General features: G+C 35.8%; 4 protein-coding genes across 7 annotated transcripts; 1 reads left to right on the top strand and 3 right to left on the bottom strand.

The window, feature by feature from the left end:
* The first annotated feature begins 2,368 nt into the window (after positions 1-2,368).
* Positions 2,369-8,059, top strand: LOC109001809. 4 transcript variants are annotated; one of them, XM_018979245.2, is made up of 5 exons: positions 2,371-2,565; positions 3,546-3,981; positions 4,277-4,579; positions 5,966-6,227; positions 7,655-8,059. In XM_018979245.2, exons 2-4 carry the CDS (start codon positions 3,583-3,585, stop codon positions 6,044-6,046), a joined length of 783 nt encoding a protein of 260 aa, XP_018834790.1. In that variant the 5' UTR covers positions 2,371-2,565; positions 3,546-3,582; the 3' UTR covers positions 6,047-6,227; positions 7,655-8,059. The 4 variants fall into 4 exon arrangements, with proteins under 4 accessions (XP_018834787.1, XP_018834790.1, XP_018834789.1 ...); XM_018979244.2 differs by having other exon boundaries at positions 5,966-7,076; XM_018979243.2 differs by having other exon boundaries at positions 5,966-7,085.
* A 986-nt stretch (positions 8,060-9,045) lies between these two features.
* LOC109001812 (GTP-binding nuclear protein Ran1A-like) lies at positions 9,046-11,304 on the bottom strand. The gene is made up of 8 exons (XM_018979252.2): positions 11,191-11,304; positions 10,940-11,009; positions 10,685-10,741; positions 10,434-10,551; positions 10,054-10,143; positions 9,748-9,927; positions 9,553-9,630; positions 9,046-9,327 (listed from the first exon to the last, which is right to left on the bottom strand). The coding sequence occupies exons 1-8, from the start codon at positions 11,191-11,193 to the stop codon at positions 9,243-9,245; spliced, it is 681 nt and encodes a 226-aa protein (XP_018834797.1). The 5' UTR covers positions 11,194-11,304; the 3' UTR covers positions 9,046-9,242.
* A 2,128-nt stretch (positions 11,305-13,432) lies between these two features.
* On the bottom strand, positions 13,433-16,461 carry LOC109001813 (GTP-binding nuclear protein Ran-3). The gene is made up of 8 exons (XM_018979253.2): positions 16,283-16,461; positions 16,075-16,144; positions 15,630-15,686; positions 15,330-15,447; positions 14,400-14,489; positions 14,114-14,293; positions 13,948-14,025; positions 13,433-13,795 (listed from the first exon to the last, which is right to left on the bottom strand). The coding sequence occupies exons 1-8, from the start codon at positions 16,283-16,285 to the stop codon at positions 13,726-13,728; spliced, it is 666 nt and encodes a 221-aa protein (XP_018834798.1). The 5' UTR covers positions 16,286-16,461; the 3' UTR covers positions 13,433-13,725.
* Positions 16,462-18,384: 1,923 nt separating this feature from the next.
* On the bottom strand, positions 18,385-21,318 carry LOC109001808. Its single transcript, XM_018979241.2, has 3 exons — positions 21,140-21,318; positions 19,729-20,226; positions 18,385-19,025 (listed from the first exon to the last, which is right to left on the bottom strand). Exons 1-3 carry the CDS (start codon positions 21,306-21,308, stop codon positions 18,490-18,492), a joined length of 1,203 nt encoding a protein of 400 aa, XP_018834786.2. The 5' UTR covers positions 21,309-21,318; the 3' UTR covers positions 18,385-18,489.
* Positions 21,319-22,607: the final 1,289 nt, after the last annotated feature.

Below are 22,607 nucleotides of genomic sequence, written 5' to 3'. Positions count from 1 at the left end.
CTCCCCCATCCCCTTTGTTGGAAGAAGATTATCATCGTTAAGAGAACAAACGAGACCCGGGAGTGTCCGAGGGAAGCAGCGACTGTTTTATTAACTTTCAGTTGATAAACTAAGAACGAGTAATTATGCGTTGCTTCAATTACAAGCTCGATTCATCTGACAAGATCGATTAAACTCCAAGCTGAAAGAGGGTTTTTTTTTTTTATTTATTTATTTATACAGTGAGGGTTGGGATATGGATACTCATCTTTGAATAAGAGCATTCCCATCCGATTCCCTAAATTTTTCTCTAAATTTTAGCTAAAAATGACACTCCCTATAATTTTATCCTAAATTTTACTCATTTTTAAAAAACCTTCTACATCTCATTCCCTATTCTTTCTCTATTCTATTAAAATAATATTCTTCTATTATTTATTTATTACTTTTTTCTCTCACTTCCATTTTCAAACTTCACTACTTAATATTTTTTCTTATGTTTTGAACTATTATTATAGTGAATATTTTAAATAAAAATTTAAATTATTTTTTTAAGGGTTTAATAATATTTTTAAAATTATTATTTTTATATTTTAGTAATTATTTAAATTATTTTTAAAAATATTATTTAAAAGTATAATAAATATGAGTATAAGAGAAAATGTAGTTGATTGAAAAAAGAATTTATTTTATTTATTTAAATAAAATATTAATAAAAAATGATTTAGGGGATGAATAGTGGTTCCCTATATTTAGGGAACCACTGTTCATTTCCTAAATCAAAATCCTAAAATAGGGAATGGGATGGGAGGGGGTTTTTGAGCTTTTCCCTATAATTTTCCCTATAATTTAGAGAAAACAGTGTTTTAGGCATCCGGATGGGGATGCTCTAAGAGGTCAAAAACATTTGGCTTTATTGTTATCGTTCTGATGTAAAAATATTATTTTTGAAAATAAAATAAACCTTTACCTTTTATAATTTTGTTTGTTTTTCAAAATCCAAACCCGTGATAAGAAAAAATCTACACAATCTTCACGCACCATACTTTTTTTAATTATTATTCTTTTTTTCTTTTATAAAATAATTAATATATGAATAATGAATAGAAGAATTGAATTAATTTAAAAAATTCAAAAAAAATTCAAAATTTAAAAAATTTAAAAAATATGATGTGTAGAGATTGTAGAAGTTATGTAGTATTGCAAAACATCCTTCTGAGCCGCAAGAGCAAGCCAATGTTGGCTTTGAAGTACTTTAAACGGGCCGAGATGAATCGAGACTCTGTTGGGAGTGTAGATTCCTTATGTGTTTTGCTTCACATTTTTGTTTTAACCATATCAAGTTCTCTTATGATTAACTTGTAAGACTCATTGATTGATATTAATTTAGTTAAATTTTTAATTTTTATGATCATAACACTTCATTACGCTTTCGAACTCAATGTTTACGACAACTCACTCTATCGATACTTGCCTAGTGATAGTTCTTTCTATTTTAGCAACTTCACTTATCTATCAGTATTCAATAATTTAATACCATATCCATATATAATATCAAAGCATTGTAATCCATCATTTAAGTTATTCCCTCTGTAACTTGAACTAGTGTGATGCAGTCTCTATTCTGATACTAATTGTTAAATACTCAATCATTAAGCTAATAACTCTATGATTGTTAGTTATTAATTTAGTCAAATCTTTAATCATCATAATAAAATAATGGTTAAAAGAATGATAAATATTTTTTTTTGTTTTTTAAACTATCTTGATTCAGCCCGAATAATGACTCAATCTACAAATATGAAAGACTTTCAATTATAATTCATAATCTGTACGTCTTTTCTAAATAATTTATTTGTGATTTGTGAGAGGATGCTATTCTTCGAGTACAAGTTTGGTATGACCAAGATAGAGGAAATAATATTCAACCCAACAACCTATGTGTTTTTTTTTTTTCTTAGCACCCAACAACCTATCTTGGAAAGGTATCTAACCCGAATATTTCATATTGCTTAATATATCCAATTTCTCAAACGATAAGAGACATATTTAAAGAGATAAATTTGCAAAAAAAAAAAAATTTATTTTTTCCCTTCATACAACAAGATTTTTTCATTTATCAGAAATTTCGAAAATTTATCAATTTGATTAATGACACTCCTTTCACAATTCTCTTGTGTTTATAAGTCAATTTGATTAATGACACTCCATCCAAAAAAAAAAAAAAAGAAGAAGAGACGTGCACACTGTACATTCTTATTTTTACATATATGTTATATTTATTCTAATTTTTTTTTTTTAAATATCTTATACTTACACACTTTATAATTATTAATATCATTTATCCGCTTTGATGATATTTCAAAACTTAAAACCCACGAAAGAAAAAACACCTATTCATTGGGTAATTAAACATTTAAATATACGAATATACGATATTTTTATTTTCACAAACCCTAGCTTTTTTCCCCCTTTCAAGCCACAGATCACAAGAAACACAAATCCATTTGAATGAGAAGCACAACTCGATCAAGAAAAGAAAGCAGGATTCCTCAGTGTCCGAATTCCGCACGATCATCGAGGAAGGTCAGTGAATTCTCTCTCCTCAATTCGAGTTCTAGGGTTTTGATTATATCTCTGGATACTTGTTTATTTTGATCCTATCTGCATTTATTTTGGTTCAAGCTCAAATAATTTGCTTCTTTTTTCTCTCGCTCTTTTGAGTTTGATGCTCTCTGCATGCTTAAAGAATGAAAGTTTCATCTTTTGCTTCTATTTTTTTTTTTTTAATTCAGTGGTTGCACAGGACATGTTTGTTTTTTGCTTGATGAGTTTTTTTTGTTTTGATTTGGATTATCGATTTATTTAAATATATGCTATCTTAGCCTTAGATTTAGTAGTTCTGTTGTATATATTTGGGTTGTAAGATTTTCTATTGAAACTAATTGTTGTGTAATTAATTTATGCATGATCTAGCACCCGTATTCTAGATTTTGTTTTTTGCTTGATGAGTTTGTTTTGTTTTGATTTGGATTACCGATTTATTTAAATATATGCTATCTTAGCCTTTGATTTAGTAGTTCTGTTGTATATATTTGGGTTGTAAGATTTTCTATTGAAACTAATTGTTGCGTAATTAATTTGTGCATGATCTAGCATCCGTATTCTAGATTTTGTTTTTTCTTTTCTGATTTTGTTTACATTTGATTGGTTTTATTGGATTGTTAGTTCTCTGTGAAAAAAGAATATGATTTCGAGTTAAAGCATATGATGAAAAGAAGTTAAATTATATATATACACATGCACACACACAATGGTAGTTCCGATAAACATCAGAATGATTGGTTTTTTTCTGAAAAGAAGTTAAATTTTATGTTTAATTGTCAGGGTCATATAAACAGTTCGCACAGCATGATGTTACTGCTAACTGCTCTTGGAATTGCTTCTGCATTTCTTTATGGCTATTGCAATCAATGACCCATTGGATGAAAAGTGTACTATTTGATATGTTTCGAGTAAAAAGAGATTCCTCTGATTGTAACATGTAATTTTCTTTGTTGGTACAGGTTTTGTGATTTTGAGTTTTGCGTTAGCATAACAATCATGAGATTCAAGAAGGGGGGTAAAGTTGAGGTACTGATAAAGAAAGAGGTGCCTCCAGGTGAGTGGCATTGTGCTAGGATTATCTCAGATAATGGGCGCACTTACAGTGTTGTATTTGAAGGTCCTTGCAGCATGGGAAGTGAGGCACTTGTGGAGCGAGTGCCAAGGAAGGCCATTAGGCCTTTCCCTCCTGTGGGAAGTGTGGAGAGTTGGGTGGTTGGAGATGTGGTGGAAGTGTTTGATGTTGGTTCGTGGAAAATAGCCATGGTTTCGAAGGTCTTAGGCAGGGATTATTATTTGGCTAGGCTATTGGGATCTCATGAGGAGTTCAAAGTTCACAAATCCAACATCCGGGTGCGTCAGTCTTGGCAAGATAATGAATGGTTTGTGATTGGAAGGGTGAGTTTCTGTTTTTTTCTTGCCTTTTTTTGTTATTATACTGAGTTTCAGTTAGGCTTTAGTGAGAACATTTGAAAGTTCTTGCTTTTCTTTTAGTGTGTCCCCGATAATTTTTCTCACTTGGTAGTTGAATTTCTGTGTAACAGTCTGTGAATAGTTTGCACTTTTGATCGAGAAACACTCTGCCTATCATTGTTTGCATATGGTGTTTTTCCCAGGAACATAGTGTCACTGAATCAGCATGCTGTATCCTTACCTCTGCATTGATTGATTTTATTTTGGCTTCTGTTCACAGGGTCAAGGGAGTTGTGAGGTGGTGAAAAGTGACAAGCCATCTAGCTTGAACTGTCATCATATGACTTCTGAGTTTCCGCAATTTAATACAAGGAGAAAGATGCAGACAGGAAATAATTGTGTGGCTGCTCAAGACAATACTTGTTTCCAGGAGTCTCATATTGTCTCATCTAGAACATTGAAGAGATTTTCCCCTTATTTCTCCTCTCATATTGAAGCAAATACCAGAAAAATGAGAGGAATCCAGAAAGAGGGTGAGCATAGAAGACTGATTTCAGAGTCAGTATCCCCATTGCTGGAAAAGGTAGATGCTGTTGCTTACCCACGAGTAAATCTGGGTGAAACATACATGCATGCTTCCTCTAATAATGAAACTGGATATTTTGAATTGGAGAGGGGAAATCAGAATGGTTCAATTTTTTGTTTTCATGAAAGAAGTTCGGAACCTATTGATTGTGGTAGTGTTTCATCTTCTGTTGGTAGTTGTAGTGTTGTTAGTGACAGTCCAAATAAGTTGTCTGGTCATATTTTATCAGGCCATACTCAAGATGCAGATTCCTTTGATAATTGTGGATATGAGGAAGGAAAATGTCTTCGTTCCATGAATGAGAATGTAGCGGCAAGAATCCATATATTAGAGTTGCATGCTTATCGCTGCACTCTAGAAGCAATATATGCTTCTGGGTCCTTAAGTTGGGAACAGGAAGCTCTATTGACAAATCTCCGCATTTCACTCAACATTTCTAATGATGAACATTTGATGGAGATAAGGAATTTAAAATCAGCCTGAACTGGCATTTATTGTAGTTAACTAATAATCAAGGTATTTTGTTTTACCTTAGAATGAGATATTCACTTTTGGCTTTAAGGCCCTCAGATCATTGTAAGAAGCTGGAGAAATGGCTACATTTTGTAGCGTCGGTCTTGGTGATCAATCAATAGTTTGGAAAATATGTACCAAATACTGTTATACAGAAATGAATATTTCCAGGCTCATTGCGATGCTCTTATTTTTTTCTCTTGTTCACGTGTTATTGAATTTTGGGGGTGGATTTGTGATTCTAATTATGTTCCAGCAAAGATCATGAATTTCTTTTCAATTACCAGAGACATTTGGCTTTCATATCTTTTGAAAGTTCTTGTTGACCTCTCAATTTGCAGCTTGTAGATTTGAGAGAGACAGAGAGAGCTCTGAAAAAAAAAGGAAATTAAGAGCCTTGAATAGCTAATGTGCTATATCTGATGTTCTGGATATGTAAATGACAAGTTTCATTCTGACCCATATGTCTGTTTGCGTAGAATATTAGCGTGTTTTGCTTGTCTTTTATCATGCTTGGCGGGTTGACTAATGTGGTATTAGAAAGAATGGTGGAAGATCTTCAGTTGTTTATTGGGTGACATGTGGAATTTGAATCCTGGGGATTGAGATTTTCTTAAATCTTCTTGCCCGTGGATATTATTGTTATTCCTTCCCTTCAATATATCAGTACTCCATTTTATTTCATGCAGTAGTAGTTATAACATCAATTGACTTGTCGTACAAGCAAGGGAGTAAAAAAGAAAGCTATTTCGTGCTCCTTTGTATAAACATTTTGATGGATTTTAACATGGTCATGCTTGATAGCCTCACCATATAGCACTGGGTATTCTGTTTCAGGAGTGTTATTGATGAAACCCCTACTTTTTCCAGGGCCAAAGTTGGAGGCTTGCATGCCTTGCTTCCAAAGGTCTGAAGATGATACTGGATTTTGCTGCCTTTCTCTGGGCTTAAACAATTGGGCAAGAACTGCATCCAATTTTACATAAGATGATGGATTACCTCTGTGTGGTATCATTATTTAATCTGGTTCGATGATATAGTTGATTTCAGGTCTGCTGGGAACCATGGACACACGTGGTGCCTATGTGAAACCAGTTTTTGAAACAGCTGGGAGATCAATCTTGATATGAAGGTCTTCGTATTAAACTTCTTTTTCAAATAACTCACATGACCATGTTTTCTTACATATAAAATCTTTATTTAGTGTATCAAGTTTTCTCTTATTACTCTGGATAAGTTTCTGTTAATTTAGTTTAATTTCCAATCATTTCTTCAAATTGACAGGTATGAATTTTTCTAGTTTTCTATTGCATTTAATATTTGATAGATTTGATGCTACTCTTCAGTGATTGTATAATCCATAAGATCTACTTGAATGATTATCTGTGTTTCTGGAAGTCCTATTGTGTTACCGAAGTCAACCCACAACCCTTGCACTTTTGTTAAAGACCTGGGACAATATTTCAAAGCTCCCTTCCGATACCCTACGTCCTTGCTTTCCCTTTTAGCAACTTTCCCCTTTATACTTTTCATGGTGGATATCTACTAATCAGTAATAGGAAGTGGTTTCTTTCACTCTGTTACTTAGGGCATGATGACTTAGGTTTTTAATAAAACCCCAGCCATACATACCATGGAATTCTTATTTGGAGGGAGAATGGAGACCTTATTTATTGTTGATAGTTATACTCAAAAAGCAACAAACCTGATCAATTATAAAATTGAATGATAAGAAGCTATCATTATAATGAACTATGGACGCATAGTGATGTACTCTGGGTTGATTACTATATGATTTGTTGCATGCCCTCATAAGATTATGAGGTCTGGAGGGAGTTGGCATTTATTAAAAAATCAGTGACCATCAACAGCCTGGTTAAAAGAAGCAAACGGAGAAAGGAAATGTTGTGAGCTTCTGGAGAAAAGTGTGCAGAACATTGACTTGAAATATTTGCAGATCAAGGTGCAATTGCAGATCAAGGTGCAATGGGTACATTGGTTTTTTTTTTTAATAACTTTAAGAAGTGATAGTACTCGATTACACTTTTTTCCTGCCTACAAAAGTCACTGATTTCATTTCTGTGAACAGAAGTTTTCTTTATTAGTGAAACATAGGCATGTCTTTTCTTGTCTCAGTTACCTTCGTAGAACTTATAAAAAAACAAAAAGTTACCTTCTTAGAATCCATTCTAGTGGACTTGGGGAGCATTTTGGTTGTAGTATGCATTTTTGCCAAATAAGATTGATATTGGACGCAGACAATTTTTCTGTCGTTACTCTTCAGTGTATCGTTTAGTTAATTTTGCTTTAGAGGACTCAAATTTTGTTTGTGGGGTGTTATTATTATTTCTCTGTTATTTAGTTGTAGTTTTTTAATCTCACAACGCACTACATAATCCTACTCTTCTTGTATCATTATCATTGTACAAACCGCTTAATGAGCTCTGTAGATATACTGTCTTGAACTTTAAAAACTGAGTGGTCGGCTGATCCCATTATTTCAGGCTTAAGACACGTGATTATCGAGTTCAAACTTATCCTGAATATGGATGTTTGCAGGTCACTTGATTATCAAGTCCAGCCATGGAATTCCTTGGGGTTTGCTGATGATGAGTATGATAGCTCTGATCCAATGGAGGGTGAATTTCATGAAATCCGATTATTCAGTTGAATTTTAGGTCTTGGAATTCTGACTGTTAGTCAAATTGACATTCAAAGTAACTATAGGCATCTCTGTTTCTTAAAACCAAGTAGTTTTACCAACTTGTAGAAGGATGCAGTGCGAAAATATGGACGATATTCATAGGGGATATGTGGACATGGAAGCACCTCAACATTGGAAAAGGAAATCTGAAGAGGACTGCATAGAAGGATGACAATCTGACTGATACTGAAGAAAACACAGGGGCGGCTCAATGCACACGGTGGCCTAAGGCCAGAATTTAAAACGAGATTATTTTTATAAATTTTTAATATAATAATTCAATTAACTCTCCAATTAAATATAATACAAATCAACAAACATTTTGATTGTACAATATACCATTTTTTTTTTTTGTAAGTTTTAAGATCAGAATTTTTTTTTTTTTTTAACTAAAGGAATATGACTTGATTGTCATAACATTCAGCCTCCAAAATAGAGGTCTGAAATTCAAAACCACCTCCCCCAATTCGAAAAAAAAAATCATAAAACTTTTCTTTTTTAGATCATGATTAATATTATTTAAAGTTGAGATTATAATCTAAATTTTATATTCTATTATTAATTACTGTATATCTGAAATAACTACGCTTCTATGTTATAAGGTGTTTATTGGAAATATTAATTATTAATTTATTTACAACTCATAGCAAAATATTAAAAGAATATCGAGATGTGTTGGTTACAATACTAACATTTTTTAATATCTATTTTCAATCAATTTTATTTTTTAAAAGAGTATAAATGACTTGTGTCCACATTAACCATTAGGGGCTTAATTAAGGAGTGTGGGCCTTAGGCAAGCGCCTTAGTCGCCTTGCCTTTGAGCCGCCCCTGAGAAAACACATGCTATAATTGACAATTGTTCTAGAGATCTATGGACTGGTCAATGGGATTGTCTTGGAAAGATGACTGACTTGGAATGGATAATTCCGGTCGCATTAATTGGGATTATTACGGTCTTTTTACAGACAAATGATCTGCGTCGGACCTCTCTTTCCATTATTAGTAAGAGTGGGTGTTTGAATGATTCTAACTTGGGAATCTGAAGGGCAAAGTGTATCTTAGACTATTATCCTGTATAGCGAACTAATGGTCTGTAAACTCTCGTGTTTTCATGTCTTGTAACATATATTGTTACATTGGCCGTGCTTTGTCCAAAAAGGAGGTCTCATGGTTTTTCAAACCTAGAGATAAAAAGAGCGAAGCATGCTGTTCAGGGGAATCGAATCCTTTCACAAGGAAGAATTTGTGAAATGGAGCAATTCAATTGATATCACCTTCCTCAATATGACCTGTGAACAAGGTCTGAGCTTTGAACCGAGAAAAAAAAAAAAAAAAAACTACAATAACCAACCTTAATCTACAGAGGATACCCAAGCAATATTGCAAAGTAACCTGTCCAAACAACCTAAAACCAGCAAGACTATCGGTCTAACAAGCAACCTAAACAAAAAAGAGTGGCTCAGTAAAATCATCGTCTTCATCCGGAAGAGGCTGTGCAACTGCATAATTCAGCTCGGCTTCATGTCTGAACAATAATTCCATAATAATTTGTATCAGCACGAGTTCACTGAGGGTTCATTAAAGTGGCAGAGCAGAATACAATCTATTCATTGATGAGGGAACAAAGCTGCCTCAGTGTATAATATGATTGGAAGAATTGTCTCAAAAAATAAAGCTTCGGTGGCCAAAGTTCAAAGAGATCAGAAAGGAAAAGCTAACATGAATCAGGGAAAAAGGCATAATCACTTACTGTGCTTGTGCAGCCATGTCAATTTGAACTTCAGGAGGAGCAAGAGCAGGCGATTCAACAAAGTGTAGATCAAGATTTCTGCAGTCACCAGTTATTTAGTTAAACTATCTTCCCATATATCTGTCTGCAAGAGGCAGTAAAGAACCAATACCGAAATGCAAAAATAAAAATGAAATGAATTCACGAGAACATTACCCTGCTAGCTTTCTGGCAAGATACAAGAAAGGTTTCTCAAAATTGTAATTGCTCTTTGCAGAAATTTCATAATACTGCAGGTTTTTCTTTCTGTGGAAGGTAACCTGCTTTGCTTTGACCTGCCTGGTTTTGACATCGACCTTGTTACCACACAAAACTATGGGAATATTGTCACAGACCCTGATATAATAGCAACAAAGAACCCACTTAGAAGGGCGTTTTTGCTTTAGTAAAAGAGAAACACGGAGAGTTAGACAGTAGTATACAATATAGGAAATAAGGGGAAACAGAAAATCACCAACTCACCTGCAAAGATCGCGGTGCCATGTTGGGACATTTTTGTATGTCAGGCGAGCAGTGACATCAAACATGATTATGGCACATTGTCCATGAATACTGAAAATAAAAAAACGTAGGCATTACAAGTGTCAAATAAGAATGAATGAAAGACTGATCCATAAACTTAGATGCACATTGCTCAAATATCCTCCATTTTTCTTTTACAAACTTAACGTGAATGCAAGTAAACAGAATCAACAACTAAAGAACACAATGCCCCTGATATTTTGAGTGTTGCAGTAAACTTGCGGAAAGATGTAGCGGATCATCCAAGTTAATAATGCCAATATGATCCAAGTACGCTTTAATCACTATAGTTTATTGTAAAACAGGGTAAAAATGCATACTAGTAACCATCTCTGAGTCCACCAAACTTCTCCTGGCCAGCAGTATCCCAGCAGTCGAACCTGATCTTCCCGTAATTCGTGAAGAAATCCAGCGGATGAACTTCCACACCGATTGTGGCTGTAGATAGGGATGTTGAAGATTCCACAAGTTACATATTTATCATCAATTCTCGAGCGGGCGCACACACAAACAGAGTCCAAACAATCACAACAACGAATGTTAGAAAAATAGAAAGATAAAGAGTCCATACGCTCATATCTCTTCTCGAACTCTCCAGTAAGATGACGTTTGACAAACGTAGTCTTGCCTGAAAAGAATAAAAAACGCTTCATTTAGATTTAAGAGAAAGGGGAGGTGGGGGGTAGGATATAGCCTGGAGAGGTAAATGGGGCCAACGGCGCACAAAAGTGAATAAGAAACAGAATGGTCTTGAGAAACATATTAAGAGAACAACGGACAAGACAAGATTCGGGAATTGAGAGAGAGAGAGAGAGAGATGGTGTACCAGTTCCACCATCACCGACGATCACGAGCTTAAAGGAAGGGTGAACCACGGGTTGCTGATTCGAAAGCGCCTAATAAATAGAACAATGTCACCATGACATGCAACTTATATACATGAAGGAAACCGTAGCAAGTACGTAATATATATAAACACATGTGTGTGTGTGTGTGTGTATATATATATGTGTATGTATAGAGAGAGAGAGAGAGAGAGAGAGAGAGAGAGAGAGAGAGAGAGAGAGAGAGGCTCACCATTTATGGGGAGGGTGTACGGGTGGGAGAGATACAGATTGGCAGAGGGTTTTGGTTTGGTATTGACTATCGAATGATGAAGAGGTGGAGGCCGTGAAGTGTTTATATACATATTATATATGGGAAGGGATCATCGACTTCTGTTGGACGCAATTTTGTATGCCGTTAGATCCACTCTCCCCCGCTTAAATTCTAAGCTTAAATTTCAACCATACATGCCGACTCCAGCAGCCATCCATCCAGCTGCGTGTGTGAATATCAAGGAAATTAATCTCCATGGTCAGAGCATCTATAATAGATAGGTTGGCCATCCAGATGAGCGTAAAAGATAATCCATGTGGACTTGAGAATCAACTTCCTTTTTTCTTTGGGCAGCATGCAAGCATGAAGTACGTGTCATGATCAATATTCCTGATCACTGTCTTACGCAAAGAATTAAGCCATCGGGGTCCCAGTTTCGGACAAGAATATTTTATTTTGCTCCCTCAGCTGGTACCTCTCGAACAAGAATTAAGAATATTGTAAAAAAACTACAATATAAAGTTCCTTCTTATTATCATCCACCATATTACTACTGTATCTTACAGTCGATACAGTACAGTCCAAACAAGAACTGAACGTAGATATGGAAAAAGAATAAGATTTCACTCTTGTCCCAGCCATTATCTTGGATACTATATTATGCAGATGGTCACTAGAGTAAAACCCAGAATAGAAGAACAGAGTGGAGTACAGAAAGTTGAGAATATGGAAAAGGACAAATGCTAGATCCTCCCTGAAAAGGACGAATGGAAAATCAACTGCAAAGTAATCAGTCATTGACTCATCATGAGGTCATATCCACCATGCATGGATGGAAAAGATTCCAACAATTCCAACAACGTCGCGCTGCGAAGCAGAAGGTAGAGCTGCGATATTGGCGTGTCTTCTACGTTGATGGATGATGCCTCTCTGTGAAACCAATTCGATAGGCTTGTAAGATGGGAGGAAGTCTTTGATCCCCCAGTCACAGTCAGTGTCTTTGTAGTATGATTTTTTTTTTAAGAATATAGGAGTGTCGGACGTGAGATAGTAAATAATAACTGATACTTGAGTGTCGGAATATACTTTTCACTGTTACAATATACTTGAGAATATGAAAATCAATACCAACAACCATTTTATTGCGACACGATATTACTTGTCAGAACTTCTACTTACAACCGGCATTTACAACCAGCGTGTAACCGGCTGACTAACACGTCAACATCTGTCAGAGAAATTAAAAAAGCATAATAAAGCAAAACACTAATTTACTCAGTCGGAGGACTCAAGTCAAGACTCTCAAAAGTAATAAAAATGAAACTTTGCCTACTGCAATGTAAACGGCTGGAAGTACAAGAAATAGAAGTTGGAAGATAAACAACAAGTCACTTTCCTTACTCAAGCAGAGCAAAGCAATTCTCCGTAAAGAAGCGAGAAAAAAAAAAGAAATAAAAATAAAGTACAAGAACTTGGGGTTGAAGGTGAGCCAGCTCTCGTACGGGGCCTAGGTCAGCTTTGGCAACTAGCTCGACTTCAAGGAGGCTAAGTCTCTGCTGCGCGCTCCCATGTATTGTTTCCACCAAACATCTTTTGGGGCGATTCCAGAGCCATAATTTACACTGCAAGCATTCCAATCATCTGGGAAGAAGAACGTTGTTTGAGTGAGGGCATTTCGACAGAAAGGTGGTGCTGAAGCCATGCCGAAACCCATTTCGAAGGAAAGGAAGAAGACCATGGAAATTAAAAGACAACAAAGTTGGAGCAACCCGTCAATGCCCAAATCAACCAATACAAGAAGTTTTGCATATATTAAAGGAGATTTTCAGAGTTCGTGATGAACTTGGTCATAGGGCCATGATGGGTTTGTGCTGGTCACTCTAAAGAGAGGGAGAGACGATCGGGACCGGAGAGAGGGAGAGGTGCTGAAAACCACATTCGATGAGAAGGTAGTTGACGTTCTACTTCTTTTTTTCTCCCTTTCATTTCCTTTGTCTAACTTACTCTTATTTTCTTCTCCAGCCTACTATAATATAAAATAAAACACTGCGTTTTATTTAATGACGTGGTGATTTCCCACCGGTTACAAAAGTCGGTTGCAAGAAGCATTTTTCATTACTTGTATATTACAATATACTGTACGTGCGTAATTTCGGGCGTATTGTCGCATCAGGAAATTCAAGGAAAATGTCTTGCATTCAATGAAACGACTTAAGGCAACTAGAAACTCTAAAAGGGGCCACGTAGACCACAAACTCGATTGAAGCCAATCCTTAAAAATATGTAATTGCCAAGTGAATATATATAAATGTAGCGCCTAAAGGCATAAAAACCAAAACAAAGCAACACACTGATACAGCTCCACGTCCTCAAGATTGTACAGCCAAAAATATATTCTCGACCTTCACAAATGCCAGCAATTATAGGGTTGGGGGGTAAGGGGAAAGAAAATAAATGGCCGATGGACTTGCAAATCTTGGTAAGAAAGCCTGGCGACAAGAAGAATCACCCAATTTACTCAAAGGCGTCATCATCGTCATCTGGAAGGGGCTGACTGGCAGCAGCAGCAAGCTCAGCCTCGTGCCTGAGAAAAAAAAATACTAAGTTTAATATCCAAACTAATTAGTGACAAATATGACAATTACTTATATCACACTGATACCCAGAAAATACAGGAACAGCGATGAGTGCCCCATTAGAGAGAGAGAGAAGTCTAGTTATAAAAAAAAGGCTTACTGTTGCTGTGCAGCCAAGTCAATTTGCACTTCTGGAGGAGCCAAGGCAGGAGTTTCGACAAAATGCAGATTAGGATCCCTAAAACAAGAAACATATTGCAGAATTAGCAGGAACACTGAAAGTAAATGGGAAACTATACTCTTGACAGAAATTAACTAGTATTTACCCAGCAAGTTTCCTGGCAAGGTATAAGAAGGGCTTCTCAAAGTTATAGTTGCTCTTGGCCGATATCTCATAATACTGCAAATTCTTCTTCCGGTGGAAAGTAACCTGCTTTGCCTTCACCTGCCTGTTCTTCACATCAACCTTGTTTCCGCAAAGAACAATTGGGATGTTTTCACACACACTGAAAAATGACAACATAGGAAGTGCCAAAGTGGCCATGAATCCCAATGAAGCCTTGAAAAGGCATTAAAACTTAACAAGTGATCGGTCAGGATTTCTGGACAGACCGGCAAAGGTCGCGGTGCCATGTTGGAACATTCTTGTATGTCAACCGAGCAGTAACATCAAACATGATAATTGCACATTGCCCATGGATGCTGCACAATGAGAATGGTTTTTATACATAGGCAAAAGAGGCTGAACATCAGACTACAGTGACATTAAGACCAAAAAATAAAAGAGGGAAAAGAAACAAAAATAAATTCAGGGAGAGTCTCGATAGCAGAAAATTATCAAGAAAATTGATACTAATGCTGAAATTTTTTACCCCAATATATATGTGTGTGTGTGTGTGTGTAATGTTGTTCACATATAGCGTAGATAAACAACACCAAGTGTCTTTAAAAGCTGCACATGAACTGTCAAACATCCAATTAACATAATAGTCACCACCAGACCAAGAGGAAAACTACAGCTGAACAGATTTCAACAATTCTTAAAAGTTCAGATTAATATCATGGGGAAAACATCGGAATCACTGAAGAATGTAATCAGAGAAAATGCAACCAGCAAGTAGGTTGAAATTGCAAACCATATCCAAGTGCATAAAAACAGGAGTATTATCCTTATGCCTAATTAAGTATTTTAATAAACTTCTTACTTATAATAATAAAAAAAAAAAAAACAGAATTATTATCCTTAAGTCATAAATCATGCCTAAAACCACAATGGAAGTTATTATTTCTTGAATTATAAAACAAAACAACTTGGCATTATGTAGATCTCAGGATCGCAAGAAAGTTCAAACAACTATTAGTATGAAACAAGTGTTTTATATGAAACGGCTATTATATAGGAATCACAAGTAATAGCTATTGCCTACAAGCATTAAAAGACTTAAAGATGACAATGGTACCCAATAGATACATCTCACCTATGCAAAATACAAAGTTGGATATAAAGAATCTTGCCCAAAACTCATTATACAGAATACTCACTAATAACCATCTCTAAGGCCGCCGAACTTCTCTTGCCCGGCTGTGTCCCAGCAGTAGAAACGAATTTTCCCACAGTTGGTGAAAAAGTCCAATGGATGGACTTCCACACCAATGGTCGCTGTACACCAAAATGAAAGATCAGCCCCCACAAAACAACGAAGTTCAAGCTTTTTTTTAAGCTACGTTTAGCATCTTACAGGAAAAAACAAGCACTTAACTTTGCACTTAAAGCAAGGTCTTGATACTTCCAAAATACAAAGGAAACAGACCAAAATATGAAAACGAATTCATGAAACTCACGTTCATATTTCTTCTCAAACTCCCCAGTAAGATGCCTTTTCACAAACGTTGTTTTTCCTGCATTATTTAAACATTAGGAATTTAATAAGCAAAATCGAGAGTAATAAAATCCAAATGCTTTAACAACCCAAGTGTGAGTTCTGAAATAGTTACAAAATTCAAGGCAATTAATTTATCACACGGAAAGCCAAGTGTGAGTTCTGAATCGTTATTAGTTTTATAATAAAACCATCAAGATTGCGAAAAGTTCTCTTCTTTTTCTTAGTTTCACCCTAAAGATATTTTCTTACGAGTATTTTCAATTGAAACCCTATAAATAAGAAGGCCTTGTAACCAAGACCAGCACGGATTAGTTGTATTAGATATTTTTATTTTCCTGTCCTAAATTTTCCCTACAACCACACAGATCTTGAAGGAAAAATACTCTATTAAAGAAAAAGATTACCGGTTCCACCATCGCCAACAATCACAAGCTTGAAGCTCGGATAATCTACGGTCTGTTGATTCGGCAAAGCCTGAAAGACGAAAGCAACAGATCAAATGCCACGAAAAATCAGAATAAGAAATGGAAAACGGCTGAAGCATGTCATGAAGTCGAAGATCCTGCAAAAGAAAGGAATATTCTGGGAGGAAATACGAGAGTAAAGCTATACCATTTGTTCGTCTTTCAGATGTAAGTCCCTGTCTGTAGTGCGGAGAGCGAGAGAGGGAACGAGCGTCTGGGATTTTTGAGGGTTTTATATAGAGGAGGGAGGAGCTGGTGGAGAGGCCCTAACGCTTGCTTTCCAGGTTAGCTTCAGGCTGACGCAGTTGTCTGGGCCGTCCGATTTTAGTCCTGGAGTAATGAAGTCTACGTGTGGCCGGCCAATTGAGGTTGTTCTCTCTCGACCCGTTAGTCTAATCCTGTGGGCTGAAAACCTGGGCCAGCATCCATCTTCTCTCTCTCCACTTTTTTGTCTGACTCTGGAATCTCGTTTATTTTTATAAAATTTATTTATTTTATTTTATCTAATTATTATAATTTTTTAAAATTTTTAAACAAAATAAAATAAATAATTCATTTTTTTCAAATTTCAAAACAAAAATAATCTAAAAAATATATATTCTAACAATATTTTATTCAACTTTCATCTTTTATATCGATTAATCTCATCTCATATGTGAAAACAAACGAGACCTTTATGTTATCTTCATTGTTGTTTAAGGTGAAGTTTGAATATTGAGATGAGATGGTTTGAGATGAAAGTTGAATAAAATATTATTATTGTTTTGAGATTTAAAAATGATAAATTGTTTAATATATTTTGTGTAGAGATTTAAGAAAGTTGTAAATTTGTAACGATGAGATGAGATAATTTTACAATCCAAACGAGACATAAATCTATAAGAAAAATATTTTAGTTATTAAGAGAATTTATAAAAATAAATTTACAAACTAAAATGACTTAATGTGATACATCAAATTATAAAATTATTTTTATTGCAAAAAGAATATAACATGTCACATGAAATCAAGTCAATTTTTGAAGTTTTTTTTTTAGAAATTGTTTTGTAAACTTTCTTTATATTTGTAACATTTCTCATCAAAATATTGTATGTATCCATTATAGCTCTCACAAATGCTTTGCTCCCATTAGTAAACACAACTATGTCATCGGCATATAACATATGCGATATTAACGGAGTGCCTCTGGGTTGTGAAAAGGAACCAATTTTCTTTTTTTCAAATCTCGCCTTGAGCATTCTTGAAATGATTTCTTCAATAATGATAAACAAATAAGATGAAACTTGATCACCTTGCCTCAATCATCGTCCACTTTTAAAGAAGTCCTTAGTAATCCCCATTCATGAAAATAGAGAACCAAGGGTTAGAAATACAATGCCTGAACAAACCACACACCTAATTAGAAAAACCAAACTGAGCCAAAATATGTAAAAGGAAATCTCAATCTACACTGTCATTGACTTTCGCCATATCGAGGTTAATGATGATATTACCACCCCGCATTGGTTTGGAGGGATGTTACGCATGGACAAGCTTGGTTTTCCATGTATGAGGCTTGTTTGGTATGAGCGAGGTTGGTTTTTTTTTTTCGAAGTGAAGTTTGTTTTGTCTTATTGAATGTCTTTAGTATATTCTTGTCCTTGTTGCGAACGGTTTTCTTCTGCCATAAGTAAGACTGATTAATAAAATATGGAGGTGTCATCCTCCCTTACACGAAAAAATGTAATTTTTTATAGAATAAATATAGATAGAAGCCACTATTGGGAGCATCCATTTTGCACACACGATGTAGCATTATCTAGACCACACATCTCCCAAAGTGAGTGTTGGGAACAATCAACTATAAGCAGTTACGTAGTGAGTGCAAAGTATACACTGCTATAGTGACTTTTTTCTAGCATTACTCTTTTTTATAATTAATTTAAAATCACTTAAAATTAATTATAAAATTCGAACGCGATTTATATAATAAAAAACACTATTGCTCCGATTTATATATTTTACAGGTTGTGGGAAGATCAATCCATGAATACCATAAGATAAGGATAAAATAAAGAGCTCCAAAAAGTTCATTCTTATACCTTCAAGATATATCATGAATATTTGATATCCATGTTTTTCATCAAATATATTATGAATATGTAATATCCATTTTACTCATTTATTCTGTTAAAGTACATGATCATGCCCAATATATCATCAAACTACTATATTCTATCCTTACAAATCATGAATATATATATATATATATTTTTTTCGAATTATACTCTAAAAAAACCCATAATGCTTCCTTACAAACAAAATTACTCATAGTATTGACCACAAAGATCCCAAATATACGTGTTAACATTGGCCTCACATACGCCTTGGATTACGAACACTCAACAACTTAACATCATCAAGAACAGGGCCGCACAGTGAAGAAAAGTCATCACTTCTCATGGTGTAAAATGTGCTGAGGAACATTATACGAGTTCGTGGAGAAGCAGCCACAAACTTGAGCACAGCACGCTTGTATCCACCTTTGCCCTTGGATTCGTAAGGAACTTTTACTGTGTCCTTGCCGGCAAATGCCTCGACGATCATAGACCCTTCACAGGAGTTGCTGGCGTCGCCCACAGCAAAAGAGAGAACGTAGGTCTTTCCTGGGATGGTCCTGACTACTTGTGCGATGGCGCTTTCTTTTCCAGCGACGAGTTCTACGGCTCGTTTGCCTTGTGGCACCGAGAAATGGTCCGAGTCTATGTATTTGACGGCTTTGAGAGACTCCACCATCCAACCTGGCAGTGGAGAGTGGTCATCCTCGATGTTGGGTGGGATGAGGACTCCCCAGGACGTGTTGGGGAATACATACGGTCCTTCTTCGAAATCCGGATTCTTCAGTAAGTTTTCTACACAATCACAATAGTCCAAATAAGCTTGTTGGCTATCAAAAGATTAGTATAACGTTATAATTTGAAGAGAACCATGTGAAAGTTTTGATATTAATATTTAAATGGCCGAAAATAAAAGTGACTGACATTTGAACCACCAATGAATCTGTGTTTATGGCATACAAAGTTTAGGGGACGGGAATAAATGACATGCTACAGATCTAATATGTTGTATAGGAATGTCTATCTAATAGAACAGCCAGTTGGGGCTGTAAATTAATGTTAGGTAGATTTGCGTGCAGACTCTCATTAACTCGATGTTCTGAAACGTTCAAGTTGCTGCAAGCTGCCACCACTCGGACAGTGATGGCCACGAACGTCTGAATTCGCCGTATCCATATATATAAAGTGCCTAAACCATTGAGCCCAAATGCCTGATTCTACTATCTTGCGGCAAAAGTTGCAAACAGATACGAGGAGCACCTTCTGGCTGCTACCTACTTCCAGAGGGTAAAGCGAACGACAGAAAAAAAGTGGTCCTTTAGGCTATAGCTGCGATGGGACCTTAATCATGGATGTCCATAAAGCCCAAAACAGAGGCTCATAAATTTTCATGCAAGATCCCATAGAAGGAAATATCAAAGTCAGGGTAGCCATGCATGCATGTGAGTGGATGTGGGCGCGAAATATGATCATCATGTCAATGTTAGAAAGAACTCACTGTTGGTTAGTCTAGGAGGGTATAAGGCTTTAATTGCAATCGAATCAATAAGAGGGCCACATGCAGGATCCTCCTCCACTCCCGGATTATGAATCACGATGGCCGCAACATCGCTTTCGGCTTGGAATGCCCACGCATACGAGTCCCACCCATTACTGCTATACAGAGTTTGCATTGGCAGCACGCCCCAATCTGGCGCCACCGACACGTTTAGCCGCTCCTCTTGAGCGCAGGTGCGGGCTGCGCTGAACGTGAGCGAATAGTACATTCCCTTGATCACTTTCATGCTTTGCTTGATCGACGCCTCGTTCCCAAGCCTCACCGCAAAGGCTCCCTCTGGCACCACCAGCAACATGTCCCCTTGCTTTTGGCCCGATTTTATGTACTCCACGAACCCTGAAACTTCCCACTCTGGTATGGCATGCCGCCCCTTCACCACCGTTCCGTTCATGTCAGCGGGTTTTGGGCCATACTCGAAGTTCCCATTTGGTAATAATCCTGCATAGGAAAACAAAAAAGGGAGTTCATTCGAACTATGTCAGTTGCAGCATGCTTAAGGTATTCGAATTATGAAAGGTGCAAAAGCATAGCCTACATTAGCTTGACCGAAAACAGAGGAGGTAATTTTCGAGTTTATTTCAACCAGAGCATCAATTTATGTTCGAATGAAAACTGTAAATTCAACGTCACTTCTGACAAAATATAACAATCCACCGTCATGGGAATCCTGCAAAGCAGGGCAAACAGTGGTCCCATGCACAGAGGGCTTAAATCACAACCTTTGGAACATATTACTCCTACAGCAAGTCGGCTACTGACAAAAATAAAAATAAAAAATCCCTCATGAAAGGATTGCTTAATTTCCTAGATGTCAGAAGTTTCAGAACCGAAAATATATTTTCCGTGAACTCAAACCGATGACCAACCGGGAAAGGTAGTAGTCAGTTGATTATTGGAGAGTAAAGTGAAGTGACTTGGTCACCCTACAAGTCTGTCTGAAACACTTTGCGGCTTACTGCTCACTTGAAATCTCAAGTTTCACCCTAACCATGCGCCATGAAAAAAACTTGAAATACTCGAAACTTTCCACATCTATGTCGACCTTGATCACGGCTTAATTCAAATTAGCTACAGGATGAATCTGACTGAAGCAATTAATCATGCAAACCACAGTACTGTGGACTAGTTTGTAGCTGGAAAGAACTAAGAAAACCAGTGAAATCTCAAATCACAACCATGCATTTAATCCTTTGAAAAAACAAGATGGCCCAACATGATATCATACTTTGTAAGCCAGTTTCTTTTGAAAGAAGCAGATGTAGCATCATGTATGTATTATACATGCATGTAGTACTGTACGTAAATGAACATACTGATATGTGTGTATGTAATTGAATTAATTAGTCAGTACCGTCGGTGAGGGATGAGGCGATGTGGCAGGTGGCGCACAATAGCACCGACAGAAAGGCGACCCCTTGCATAGTGAAGGAGCTCTGTGCAATTTTGGAGACGGGCGATGATTGAGATATTGGTGTAGAACGCATTGAACAAAGGGAGTGTGAGCCATGCCTTATATGCATGACAAGCTAGCAAGAAGCCCTCGGATTTCTACGAAACATCTGTTTTGCCAGTAGTAATAGTAATATGACTAAGATGGAGACGTCTTCTAGGGGGAGGTTGAAGACAGAAAGATGTTCGAAGTCACATGGGTTTTCACTTTTCCTCTCCCAAAGCCGATATGCAAATCCACCCTCGACACCGCCTTTTGCTTTGCTTACTTTTTGATCGGGTACGTAGTTACGGGTCATTTGGGTCATAATAATGCATTAAAGGCTATATAAAGGAGATCTTCATGTTATTATAAGGATTAATTATACCAAACAATACGAATTAATAAAAATTAAATGCATGTGCGTTTTGGATTCCCGAGTCCCGATATAATTAATTACAAAGATTAGAACGTTAGTTCCCTAAACTTGGCAGAGTTGTCGATCCTGCCAACTAACCGGCTTACAAGTTGGTTGTTTTATTATTGAGTAATGATTTGTGACGATTTCTATGCAATACAGAAGTTTCATATTTTTATATATTATTTAAAAATATATAATTTTATTTTTTTATTTTTTTATTTTAATTTAATATAAAATATGAAGATAAGAAAATAAATTTATATATTTTTAAATAGTATACATGGGTATGATATTTACGTCTAGAATTTTTCTTTTTTTATATATAAAAAATTAGATTAAAAGGTGTAAAAAGTTTTATTATTTTTTTAGTGAGATTTATTTTTGAATAAAGGACTTAAACTTATCAATTTGTGGTTTATACATACCATTAATACTCTTTAATATTTCTTTGGATTTTGGTGCAGCTAATCTAATACAGTTGGTTTGAGCTGTGTGATATATATATATATATATATTTCATATATAAATAACGTGTAAATTTAGCTAGATTATTAAGTATGTTGGCCGGACATGGGTTTGGACTAATTTCCATGAACTTGCTCTATCCAAGGTATATGAATATCCATTCTTCTAGCTGTCAGTCTACCTCATGTGCCAAAATCCAGATGTCTTTGTTCGATGAAACATGTCACTCTTACTTTGTCGTGTCATCCTATACACCATAAAAATAACAATAAACAAATATATACACTCACTACCCACATACGCAGAACTACATGCCGAAATTTCCCTTCTTTTAATTCTCATAAAAAAAATTATAACTCTTGAACTAAATCTTCTTGGCCCATCATCATCTAATTTGTCGTTGCCACATATATCATATAATCCTACAGTCATTAATTTGATGTATATATACATGTCAAAATTGACACACACATATATATATATATAAAATAATTATTATCATCG

The sequence above is a fragment of the Juglans regia genome, chromosome 11, assembly GCF_001411555.2.
Source record: "Juglans regia cultivar Chandler chromosome 11, Walnut 2.0, whole genome shotgun sequence".
NCBI lineage: Eukaryota > Viridiplantae > Streptophyta > Magnoliopsida > Fagales > Juglandaceae > Juglans > Juglans regia.
Note: the sequence above shows the minus strand (reverse complement) of the source record. Positions and strands in the feature narration are given on the sequence as shown.